At 47.9% G+C, this 11,740-nt stretch overlaps 1 protein-coding gene across 2 annotated transcripts in view; it reads right to left on the bottom strand.

The window, feature by feature from the left end:
- SUFU (SUFU negative regulator of hedgehog signaling) overlaps positions 1–11,740 on the bottom strand; it is an 88,198-nt gene that overhangs the window by 6,669 nt on the left and 69,789 nt on the right. For both annotated transcript variants that reach the window (XM_030950733.1, XM_030950734.1), the window contains exon 11: positions 2,855–2,923. In XM_030950733.1, coding sequence (XP_030806593.1) covers positions 2,855–2,923 — 69 coding nt within the window. The remainder of the gene's footprint in view (positions 1–2,854; positions 2,924–11,740) is intronic.

Raw genomic sequence — 11,740 nt, 5'->3', positions numbered from 1 at the left:
CTCCTATCTAACCATGTCCCTCTTCTTTCACCCAGCCCAGCCCCCAGAGCCCACATTTGCTTTAAAGGGAGTCTGAGGGCAGCTTTCAAACCCCTGCTGTTCAGAGTGGAATGCAGGTGAGCCATCAGTGCTCTCTGGTGACCGGCAAACTGTGCTGCCCTGGCTGGGGAGAGCCAATGTGCCTGCACAGCATTCCTGCTGCAGCCCTTCCCACCTCTGGCACAAAGGCCTCACAGAGCCCCTACAATGCCTTGTGCTCACACAGGCACTCAGCTGCTCAGGCTGTTTTGCAAACACTGGTTGAAGCACACAGAAGGGAGATTTTTTGCCCCAGTCTGGTTTACACAGCACTGTCTGTGGCCAGTGTTTCCCAAACAAGGCAAGTCTACCGGTCCCATCCTGATGTCCCTGCTTGGGCTAGGAAGTCACCCCAACATCAACCCAAACACCACCAATTCAGGGACAGAGCTGCAAGGAGCCTTACCACCAACCCTTCTCACAACCACATGACCAGTGCCCAAGCATTCACACAGGTCTCTCAAACACAGCTATGGGGTGGGGGTGAAGGTGTGGGGTGGAATCTCTTAGGCCACAAATCTGCCCCATCCACAGCTGAATGGCAACCAGTTCTGCAGAAGCATTTTATGCAATCCCAGTGGCCAACCTGAGGACCCAAAACACATGGAGGGGGGAGAATAGCTCTGGAAGCCTGTTTGCAGGCTCATTTTGTTTTCAAAACTGTACTGCACCCAGTGTATTGCACTGCCTTGCCCTGTGATATTCCCTGACACCCTGATGGGACTCCCAGGGAGGAATCTCGTGGGGACCCAACACCACCAGTGACAATCTGCCCTGGAGGTGGCTAATTCAGAATGGTTATGGATACAGTGGTCCTCTCCTAGGAGAGTCCTCAGACCCAGGCCAGCAGCACCACAGGCTTCCCAGGGCTGTTTGGATAAGAGAGCTGGTACAAGGGGACAGTGACTGGAAATTACCAGTCTTTATCCAATTACTTGTCTTTCTTCCCATAAGCACCCTGTTTCTGATGGGCACCAACACAGGCTCAGTGTGAGGCTCCTGCTAAAGGAGATCCCCTCTAGCTGCCTGCTCCACAGCAAGGGTGCCTCTAACATGAATTTGCTCCTGACCTTGCTCCATTTGCAGCTGCCCATGAGGGTAACCTGCAGTTAGTATCCATTGACCTTAATATGCTGGTAGTTTGTGGTCTGATCCATGATCTGGGGACACAGCAGGAGGATTCTTCAGGATAGAGGCTACCACAAACTCCTGTTTGTTATCCTCTAGGAAACAAACAGCTCAAGTCCTATTTCAGTTTTTTTATAAACTCAAGCCTTGTGTATAGCTTGCACCATGTAATCTACTGGCCCTGCACAGCCCAGGGAATTCTGAGTTGCTGTCTAGGACATGTGAAAAACATGTAAAGATACTCAGACAGATTATTACACTTAATTTCACTTAACACAGGTGGTTCTTTATGTGGCAAAGGAAAGACTCCTCACAGTGCTTCGTTCTACCACATGAACATCATCAGCAACAGTCAGGCCTGTTGAGGAATGCTTTCAGTTGGCCCGACCCGGATCCTGCAAGTTACAAATCCTTGGAGGAATCTGGATGCTGAAAGATCACATTTCATCTCAAGTATTTTCCTTTTTATAAACAGCAGTGGTTCCAAAGCAATCCTCTTGGACAAGTCATCCTTTGCATTTGTTTGTTTTTCACTTTTTAATTCAGCAAAGTCACAGTGAGTAGGAACCAAACACCCTGTTGCTGTGCCAGGAGCTGCCATGCTCTTTGCCTCAATGGACAGTGAAGGAACATGAGCCGTCCAAAGCCTTCACTGAAGGGCCTTCAAACCAAAGTGCCCCTGGGCTTCCATGTCACTAGCAAAAATGAGCTTTGGATTAGGTTTAACTGGATAAAAGCTGGCCTGAAAGTCACTGCACAGCCAGCAGCATGCTCCCCTCACTCACACAGTGAGGAACACCCTGGCATTAAGTCAACTCTGGATTAAACAATTAGAGCCCTGAGATTTTCCTGGGGGGAGGGGAGCAGAGCAAGGGATGGGAGGGCTGTTCTACAAGCCAAGGAAAGTTTCTTTAGAGTCTGCAGGGAGCTGTAAAAAATGGGATTAAAAATATTACATGTCATTTCTGCCACTGATCTTTGAAGTCAAGCAGAATATTTATATGGCATGCATGGGAGACGAGGTGTTAAATGTTCCCCAGGAAGAGCTCACATGGCAGTGGGAAGTTTAGTACCAGCTTTATAAAGCCCCCCTGGCTGTTGCTGTAATGCTTCCAGACTGGTGATGGTCCTTCACACACTGTGCAGGGCCAGCAGGTGAAGGCCAAGTAGCAGATGTGAAACAACCCTGCCTGCTTAACAAACCCACTAAAGGAGGCCCATACAACAGATTGTTCAAAAGTGTATGTGCTACCACCACTTTCAGCCTTTCTGAAAGCAGAGAAGGTGATGTGCTAGGAGCTGCTGGTGAGGACTACATCTATGCATGGCATGGAGGAAACCCTGCCACCTGGCCCAAGGGCTTCACTGCTTTCATTTGGGGTGCTCAGATACTCTGCTGGAAAAGGTGCTGATGGAAATCAAAACACAGAGTCTCCCTTAATACCTATCCCTGTCTTGTATTTCTTGCAATCCCTTCTCTCAGTGCCTCAGTAGTTCACAGCAGATGTGAAGGCTTAGCATGGCCTCAAGTCTATGGATGGGGCAGGGCTGCAGCCTGCAGGCTGAGGGGAGGATCAAAGACAAGCTGCAGGATGGGCTGAGCTCTCTGGGACAGTTCAAGGAAGATACAGGAATGATGTAGCCTTACTTCCTCTGGAGAATTCAGATCTTCTAAATCTTCCAGCATTCTCTCTACGAACTCTTCGGTCAATAGGATCTGCAAAGGAAATACAGTATTTTATGCTTGACACTCTTAGTTTTAGCTAATTGCAGGAACAGCATGACTTCTGCACGGAGCAGACTGTACCAACTCACTCCTTCTCCTATGTCCTTCTTTACCGCAATACAAAGGTTTGAGGGCAAGGAGCTCCTAACTTTGTCTTCCACCCCAAGCACTGAAAAAAATGTTGAAATTACACAGCAATCTTTTTTGACCCTCAATTATCTCCCTCGGTCTAAAATTAGAGGCTCGGCTTTAGACAGAAAGAGTGGGGAAGGAGGAAAAAGGGTCAAGATAACAACTGTTGGGAGAGACAGTGGGAGACAGCCACTTTCATCTGAACCATTGAAGTCAAGCTCACAGTTTAATCAGGAAATAGCAGCATAGGAAGAGGCAGAGATCCATACAGAGCTGGTGCTCTGGGCATGGGGAAGGGCCTGACCCCAGTAAAGCACATTGTTCACATGAACCAGATGCTGGGTATGGGAAGTGCTCCCAGAGGCACCCACACAAGGCACCCCCAATATTGTGATGGCACATGCCCATCCTGCATGCCTGTGCTGGGAAAGCCTTTGGCTCAGCTCAGAGCCAGACCGGCAAGCATGAAGCAGTCCAAGAAAACAGCTGCTGTCAAGTTAAAAGTCCTGGATGAGGACCACGACCCCAGCTCCATGGAGTCCCCCAAGTCACAGAAACCAGAGACATCACGGGGGAAATCAGCCCTGGGAATTCAAGCAGAGGAACTCCCACCCTTTTTAAAAAAATATGTGATAGGCAAAAGCAAACACATCCTGCCCTCTTCACAAGAGCCGCAAAGGCCAGAGCTCCAGGCAGGACAGCTGGTTTGGCACAGGAGCAGAGACGGCCGTGCAGGACCAGGCAAACATCCCCACGCAGTGAGGGGGCCTTGGAGCAGCATTCCTGGGAGTTAGGTTGCAGAAGCATCCAGTGGATTATTATTTCCATTTTAGCCTACAGGTTTGTTTCTTTCCCTCTGTTCCTCCTTTCCTTCCTCTGGTCCACCCTTTCCTCCTCTCTGGCATTATTTTCCATCCAGAAGAGCCCACCATTCCCATGCCCCCTCTCTCACCCTTCCTCTCCCTGTTCTTCCCAGCCATGAGCCCCGTGCTGCAGAGAAGGGACTGTTCTAGCACCAAACAGTGGTGGAGCTAAGTAGCCAGTTGCACTGTTCTCCACCTCACATCTGGAAGAGGGGCAGCCAGGCTGTCCCACTGTCCTGCAGGAAGCCCACCTCCTGTGCCCACTGGCTGCTTAGAGCCAGTAACACCAGTGGAAAGTGAGTGACTGCCAGGATGCCATGGGCAAAAGTGGAAGCCTCCATTTTGGTAACACATAAGCAGGACTATTGGACAGAGAGAGAAATTGAATACTCTGGTCTCCCTTTCTTCTTTTGTTGAGCAAGACAAGAGATCCAAAAACCACTAAATCCAAATCCAAGGTGTCTGCAGTCCTCTCCCCTCAACACTGCCACACTGCTGCCACTACACGCAGATTTCCTGGGGAATGATGAAACCACAACTTCCCCCTCTTCACTTAGCTTCAACCTGCAGCAGGCTCCAGGCCAGGGTTTATGACCAAGCTGCTCAGCATGAATGCAGATACCTTTACCAGGCCTTTCTGATCATACCTTGAGCCTGAAAAGCTCTGCTTCAGCTTGGAGCCAGCAGCTTGCTGCTTTGGACAGGACTCTGCAACCTGGCACCAATCTGCAGACTGGCAAGCTGAGGAACATTGCAGTGAAACACACAGTGCCACCGCAAACTGCTGCAGTCTCCTTGCAGGGGCCTGCAACTCTTCTGCCTCTTGAACTGGAGACGCTCATTTGCTGTTTGCAGGAGGAGGGAGAATTCTGTCCCTCTTAGAGGCAGGAGGGCAACCTGATCACTCAGCTCAGGAGGAAGGGCTGGGTGGGGAGCTGGGGCTGTGCACCGAGAGGATCGCTTTCTGCGGAGGTGCAGTCTGCAGTGGGGTGAGGGAATGAAAACAATTTGGCAGACATCAAAATCCACAGAACAGCCGGAAAAAGGAGGAGGAATTGGTATTCACAGCAATCAGGCCAGGAGGAAATGAATATTCAGCCATCCACGGATGAGCAAAAATGCCAGAGGTTGGGATGGGTGAGAGAGCAGGAATGAGGAGCCGCAGCTTTGGCAGGGAGACTAGAAGTCAAGCACAGCAGGAAGACCCCTGGGCACTCCCAAGGTGCCACAGGCAGGAGAGAAATGGGAGCCATGTGTGCAAGGCAGCCAGCTGCTCTGAGGCTGTAGGAAGACAAGACAGGGTATGCAGGGGTAAACAGCAAAGGGTGGAGAGAAGGAAGGAGGGGGCAGGTCAGGTCTTGGCTAGGGAGAAACCTACATGGACAAACCTACTGTGCCTAGCCTCGAAACTGGGGTATGATGCCTTAAGATGGCTGAGCCTGTCTACAGCTCACTGCCCTCTCTCATGAATTTTGGTAATCCAGCTGAAATAGAAGCACAAATTCCACTGAGGCACTGAGCTGAACTGGCTCCCTGAACGGTCTGACAAGCGGAGCGAGACAGGAGACCACAGCTCAGCTCAGCTGCATTTGGGGGCTCAAAGCAATGGCAGCCTGCTCTGTGCAGCATGTGAGGAAAGATAAGTGCCTTCTGCAAGCCCTGCAGGGACAGTTAACTTTGGTGGTCGGCAGGTGTCACAGGTTGCAGTGACAAACTGCTGCAGTGACATTCACACACACAGTGTGTGTCTCAGAGCCTGTCCTTAACAGTCCAAGTCAGGAAAAACCCCACCCCAAATGCTACTAGCCCACACTGCTGGGGAGACCTGGCTTCCTTCCTGGAGAAGAAGGGACACTCCAAAGTGCAGGTGTAACCAAATGTACAAGCAGCCACGTCCCACAACACAGGAAACTGGCACTCTTGAGGTTCTCCTGAGCATGCAGGGGGAAGGCATGTGCCAGCAGGACACCAACTGCTTAAGAGTGCTTGGAAGCAAGAAGTATTGTCATCCTGGATTCACGTCTAGACAAGATTTCTCCTGTTAGAAGTAGCCCAATCAAAACGGCCCAAGAGCACTAATGCCTGTGCTCATATATAGATCAGGCTGCCATCCCCACCTGCAATTAGCTAAACCACCTTTGTGCTGGTGAGTGAGTCTTACGGACAAGGCTGAAAATAAATCCAATCCTATCTCAGCACCTCTCACTCACAATATTTCACATTTCCAGTTCTTGTAGCATGTCTGCTCCTGCACAGTATGATACCCCATTACATTAACACACACACACGTTGTATGTGCATGATATTAAAGGTGACATTCCCAGCAAATAAACATGACAGACTGCCATTGCTCTAGGCACCTAATTTAATTTCCTCTGGGATTTAAACCTTAGAAGCTCAAATTAAACAAATAGGCCTCACTCACTTTATACTTCAGAACTGAATCTGAGATTTCCTCTGATGCTGTTGACTGATCTTATCAACAGGACACTACACAGAGATCACAATGATGAAGCAGCTTATTCCCTTCCCAAAGGAAAACAGAGCCCCACTGTTGTGCTGCAGCCATGGGAAAAGCCAACACAATCTGGAGGGCAAGCGAAGCCATCCCATGTGCACTGAACAAGCCTCTTCTCCCATGAAATCTCTCAGCTGGTGCTGAGGAAGCAAAGGAGCAGTCCTGAGCAGGTGTCCTGGGTGCTGCAGCAGCCCAGTCTCGCAGCACTGTGTTTTCACAGCCCTGTGCAAACACCCAGCCTGCCAAAGCTGGTCACAGGGTGCAGCTCAGCCTGAGCAATGGCTGTTTGCAGTATGAACAGTGAATGGCCCTGCCAGCCAGCTGCGGGTACCTGAAACAACTCCTTGGGTGCTGCGCAGTCCTGCTCGCACCAGGATCTCCCAGACCTGACCTAGAGAGGCCTGGACATGTGCTAAACCATTGCCAGCAGATCTGGATTCCATTTGCTCTGTGTTTTGTGGCACTGAGTCATGCTACAGATGCTCGGAAGATGACAACAGCCAGAAGATAAGTCCCTGTTTTCTATCACAGGTACCTACCGCAAAACTGAAGTACAAAGTTTGGGTTCTCACCACTTCACTAACAGCTGCAAGTGTCCAGATATGTTCAGAACACCAGGCTAGGCTGTCTCATTCAGGTGGATGTGCTCAGGGAACACATGCTGTCTCCCTCTCGTGGCAAGTCTCACCTGAGCTTGTTGAAATCTACTTTTTATTCACAGGGCTCACCTATGGGTCACCTGAAGGAGATTGTGTTGAAGCTTTCTGTGTTGAAGCTTTCATACTCACATCTGGCTGAGAAATCTGTATCATGACTTGTTACAGGTACTCAGCTGCAGGCATATGAAAACGGATGAAATCTAAAAGTGTACACAAGATCACGGGGCTCCAGATGAGTTTGGCTGACTTTGAAAGCACCTGGTGCTTAGTAAAACATTAAAGATTTTATAGTCAGCTTATAGGTACCCCCCCACAGTTAACACCCCATCTTTCACTACAGGGTTCAACACTGCCATATGGGATTGACATTCTCAGCTCAGGAAAGGCTCCTGGGGACAGAGGTCACACCAATGCTGAATGCCTGGCACAGCTGGCAAGATTCTGATCAAGGAAGACTCTGAGAGGCTGAGCTAGGAATCAAGCTGCACCTCTGCCCAACTTAAGGAAACATGCTTTGCCCAGGGCAAAACACAAGCAAATAAATGGCCCAGCTACACTGAAGCAGAGGCTTTCACTGATAATACTCAATTTTCTTGCCTACCTAGGAAAAAACCAAACAATCACACACTTTGCCCTAGTGCTCTGTTTGCATTAAACACTGCAAGTTGCTTTTCTAGCAGGTTTGTCAAAGAAAGGAAACCATGTTTTATTAGTTCTGTGCTTAGTACAGAGCTGGCTTGTATGTCCAGCCAGAGAAGGTGAGGACACATTGCAATAAACCCCTGTATAAACCACACCAACCCTTGTAAGAAACTGTCCATCCATTGGGTACTATGCCTGGAACAGGTGGAACAGCTGTATCCTAAGCCAAATCATCTGTTACATCTGCAAATATCCAGCGACTTTTATGAGTCCTTTGCCCTGAAAATGTTTCAGCTTAACTCTTGCTGTCAGCATAGCAAAAGGTTAAGTTAAACTGTGTCAGCCCTTCCCAGTGAAATTTCCACCAATAAAATCCCCTGATGGGGAGATTGTGCTGTGCCACAGGCACCCCCCAGCCCACCTCTCTGCTCTCTCCTTGACCTGGCTTCTTTGCACTGCTTTGCTCAGGCCAGCCCTGACACTGTCTGAAAAGGCCACCTTGCTGCCTGAACCCATCACAGCTCTCACTACAGCCTCAAAGGTACCAGTATTGCAACAAACACCTCTGATGGGAAATTCCACTGCTGCTCTTGCAGGAGATTCACAACCCCCCTTGTAAAAGAGAAACATCCACTCACAGATGCCTCAGGGACCCTATTGCTTCACACCATGATGTTACAATCCCAGAAGAGGAAATATAGGATGACACTGAAAGATTTTGACCTTGCGGGATCTTTTCATGACATTCTCAGTCACAAGGTTGATCCCGAGGACCTGAGCTCCTTAGAGCCCAGACTGATGAGATCTATCATGCAGACAAGGCTTCTTTGATTCAATACATAAAATTTGGCTCAGCTGGGGAAAGCGCTGTCAAGGAAGCCAAGACAACAGGCAAATCCAAGTCTTTCAGAGAGAAAAAGCAAAGGAAGAGCAGACATTTCAAGGAATGCACTAAGTGGGTGGAAGACAACCTACACAAAGTAGCCAAAATCAAAGTCTCCTTTGAATGGCAAGGGAGGGGTATTAGGTGGCAGGATAGACAGCCAGTCAGATTAAGAAGGATGAAAGAACCTGACTCATTCAAAACTAGCCTGGACAAAGTACTAGAGAACATGCTGCAGGAGAGTTGACACTGGGAGGATCATCATGTTCTAACGGTGCATTTCTACCCTAGATGAAATTTCTCATTCAGCTGTGAGGGAGAAGAACACAAAGGGATAATGCAGTAGGATTTTGGGGAGTGCTTGGAGTACATGATAAACTTACTGGAAAACTGCTAGCTTACATTTCTAAGACCTGCTCAAGAATTTGGGGGAAGCCATTCAAAACATTGTGAAAAATAATTTCATGAGTAGACACATAAAACTGCTTTGGAGAGGAGCAAGCTGTAGTTGTACACAACTCAAACCAGCTTGTGGGTGTTCCTAAACTTGCCTCACTAGGAATAACACATCTATACAAGCGTAGGGAGACCAAAAATCAAGCCTATGTCTTCATGAGAGGACATGACCCATAGCTACCACTTACAAGTGAGCATCTTCAGCATCAGAGTAGCTCTTTCAAATGTTGCTTTGAACCTCTGTTGCTGCCATTATGCCAATGTGCATAAATGATTTAACATGTGGTTGAGCAGAGAGAAGAACCAGATGTGCTCATTTCCAGGGGAATGTCCTGACTCTACCGGAACAAAGTCATTCTCTTGTGCACTCTGTCTCTGTGACTAATTCAGTGTTTTATATGATGTGGAACAACTCCAATTGGAAGAGCTGAGGAAGAACCAAAATACCCTATAGCTGTGGTGCCCATAAAGCAAAGAAGTAGAAATAGGGGTTCAAATTAAAGAAAAAAAAATAAAGTATGAGTTTCTCATATCCTATGCAAGCATTATATTCCTTAAATATTGATTAGAGAAGGCAAACTTCTAACACCTCCAGCCCTATTCTGCAAAACCAGATTTTTTTTCCTGTTTTTATTGAAGAAAACTTTCTTATTTCTTATTTCTGGTTTCATTCAACATAAAAGGATTTTATTTCAGCTTTTGGTCTCTTTTAGGCTTTTGTTTCAGCAAGAAAAACTGAAAATATTTAAAGATTGGGCTCAGTCTGATCTTCTTTCCCAGATTTTTCACTTAGGTTGCCAAACCAAAAGAATGGATCGTCCCCCATGACCCTGCTCATAGTAATCCCCTCTCTGCTGTGACTGCCAGCATAGATAGCACATGTTGATAGCTCCTGCATGCTGGATGCTTCCCACGGCTTCCATGTACCTATCCTGCCTACAGGCACATTTAACATTTTCTGTGAAAGGTTTGACCTTGCTGTCCTAAGCCTCAACTTATTTTTCCATGCTGGATGCCTTGTTTTTGATCTTTTTTTCTAAAGGTTTTTAGGGAAAAAGGAGTTGAGAGAGGTATTTTGGAAAAAGTGTATTTTGACAGTACTAGCAAATTCATATGATAATTTTGTTGGCACAAGAACCACCCCTTATGAAGAGGGTGATGAAGATTAGCAAACGAACGCTCTGGAGGACAAGGGAAAGTCTTTCTCCTGATCATGAAAATGCTTTGCTAAGTCAGAAGTCTCTGAAAGTACTGTTTGCCCATAGCCTTTATGAGAAATGAAGAGTCCTCCTTCACTGAGCACATCCCAGCCCAAGGCAGCTCTGCCTCAAAATAGGGCAGAGGTAGCTAAGGAGTGATTTTTCCTCTAATCATTCCTCTGAGAGGCGAGGGATTGCTATGTCACCAGGCACATCAGGACTAATGGCAGGGAAACTCTCCAGCACTCTCAGTGTTTCTGCTGGAAATCAGACCATGTGGAAGAGGAGGAGAAGGAATTTTCCATCTTGAATGAAGGGGAGGAGAGGAAAGCAGAGACGGGCCAGGATGAGGGGAAGACAGAGACACAGAAAAACAGGATGTAGAGCAGATCAGATGCCAAAGCTGGGGACAACAAAGCGCAAGCAGCCTGGAGAACCCCATTTCCACAGCCTTAACATCCACGTGCTGCCAGATGGACATTGGGAACCTACTGGCATGGGAGGTGAGCAAAGAGGGCCCCCCAGCAGTGCCTGGTGCCAGAGAAAAACACCCCACCACTGCTGTGAGCTCTTCAGCTCACACAGAGACACTCACATTATGCTGAGAATCGGGGGTGCCAAGTGCCAATGATCCATAGTCTCCACCTGCCTAACAGGATTAGTCCCAAACCCAAGTAAATTACCTGGAAAAAATACCCTCTGCATTCAGAGATGAGTGACATTGGGCATACAAAACTTTGGAAATTGCTGCACAGAAACGATGCCACGCTAATTTGGCGCCAGCACATGTCTGCCTCATGAAACAAATCTGTAATCACAGGATCACCTGCAGTTTTTCTCCAGCAAGACCTCTGCCCTGCTCAGTCCTCAGGATGGTTCTGCTCACTGAATGCAGCATTAGTCATCATTTATTTTCATTATCATTCAACTTGCTTCCCCATTCTCTCCTACTCTCCTTTATTTAGTATGCTCCATCCAACTACTGCCAGCATGGATAACACTGGAAGTACCTAATCTTACTGTCCACCACTCTCATCCTCTGACGTGCTTGGCCTCACATTTCTGCAAGGCAGAGAAGTGCTCCCCTCCATACAGCAGATGGGGGATGGAGGCTCAAGGAAGTAGAGACTTAAAAGTCACAGAGAAAACCTGCAAGAGCAGGAAACTGAACATGGGTCTTTGACCACAGCTTCCAGGCTGAATCCCTGCCCCAAAGAAATCCTATCTCTCTCCTGACCTGCAAGAATAAATTTAATCTCTTCCTGAAATTGTATCTGCTGTTCATCTGTGGAGAATGCCTGGCAAGCACTGAATTCATTGCATTCTTCACAGGATGACTGGAAGAATGTTCTTCTGAACAGACATAGGAAAATGAGTGAAGAAAAAGTTGAATCTGAATGTCTACTTATTGTAAGTGCCCATCTCAAGACTTGCAGATCTCTGTTGTCCAGTCCAC

This window comes from Camarhynchus parvulus, chromosome 6, assembly GCF_901933205.1.
Source record: "Camarhynchus parvulus chromosome 6, STF_HiC, whole genome shotgun sequence".
In the NCBI taxonomy this organism is placed as follows: domain Eukaryota; kingdom Metazoa; phylum Chordata; class Aves; order Passeriformes; family Thraupidae; genus Camarhynchus; species Camarhynchus parvulus.
Note: the sequence above shows the minus strand (reverse complement) of the source record. Positions and strands in the feature narration are given on the sequence as shown.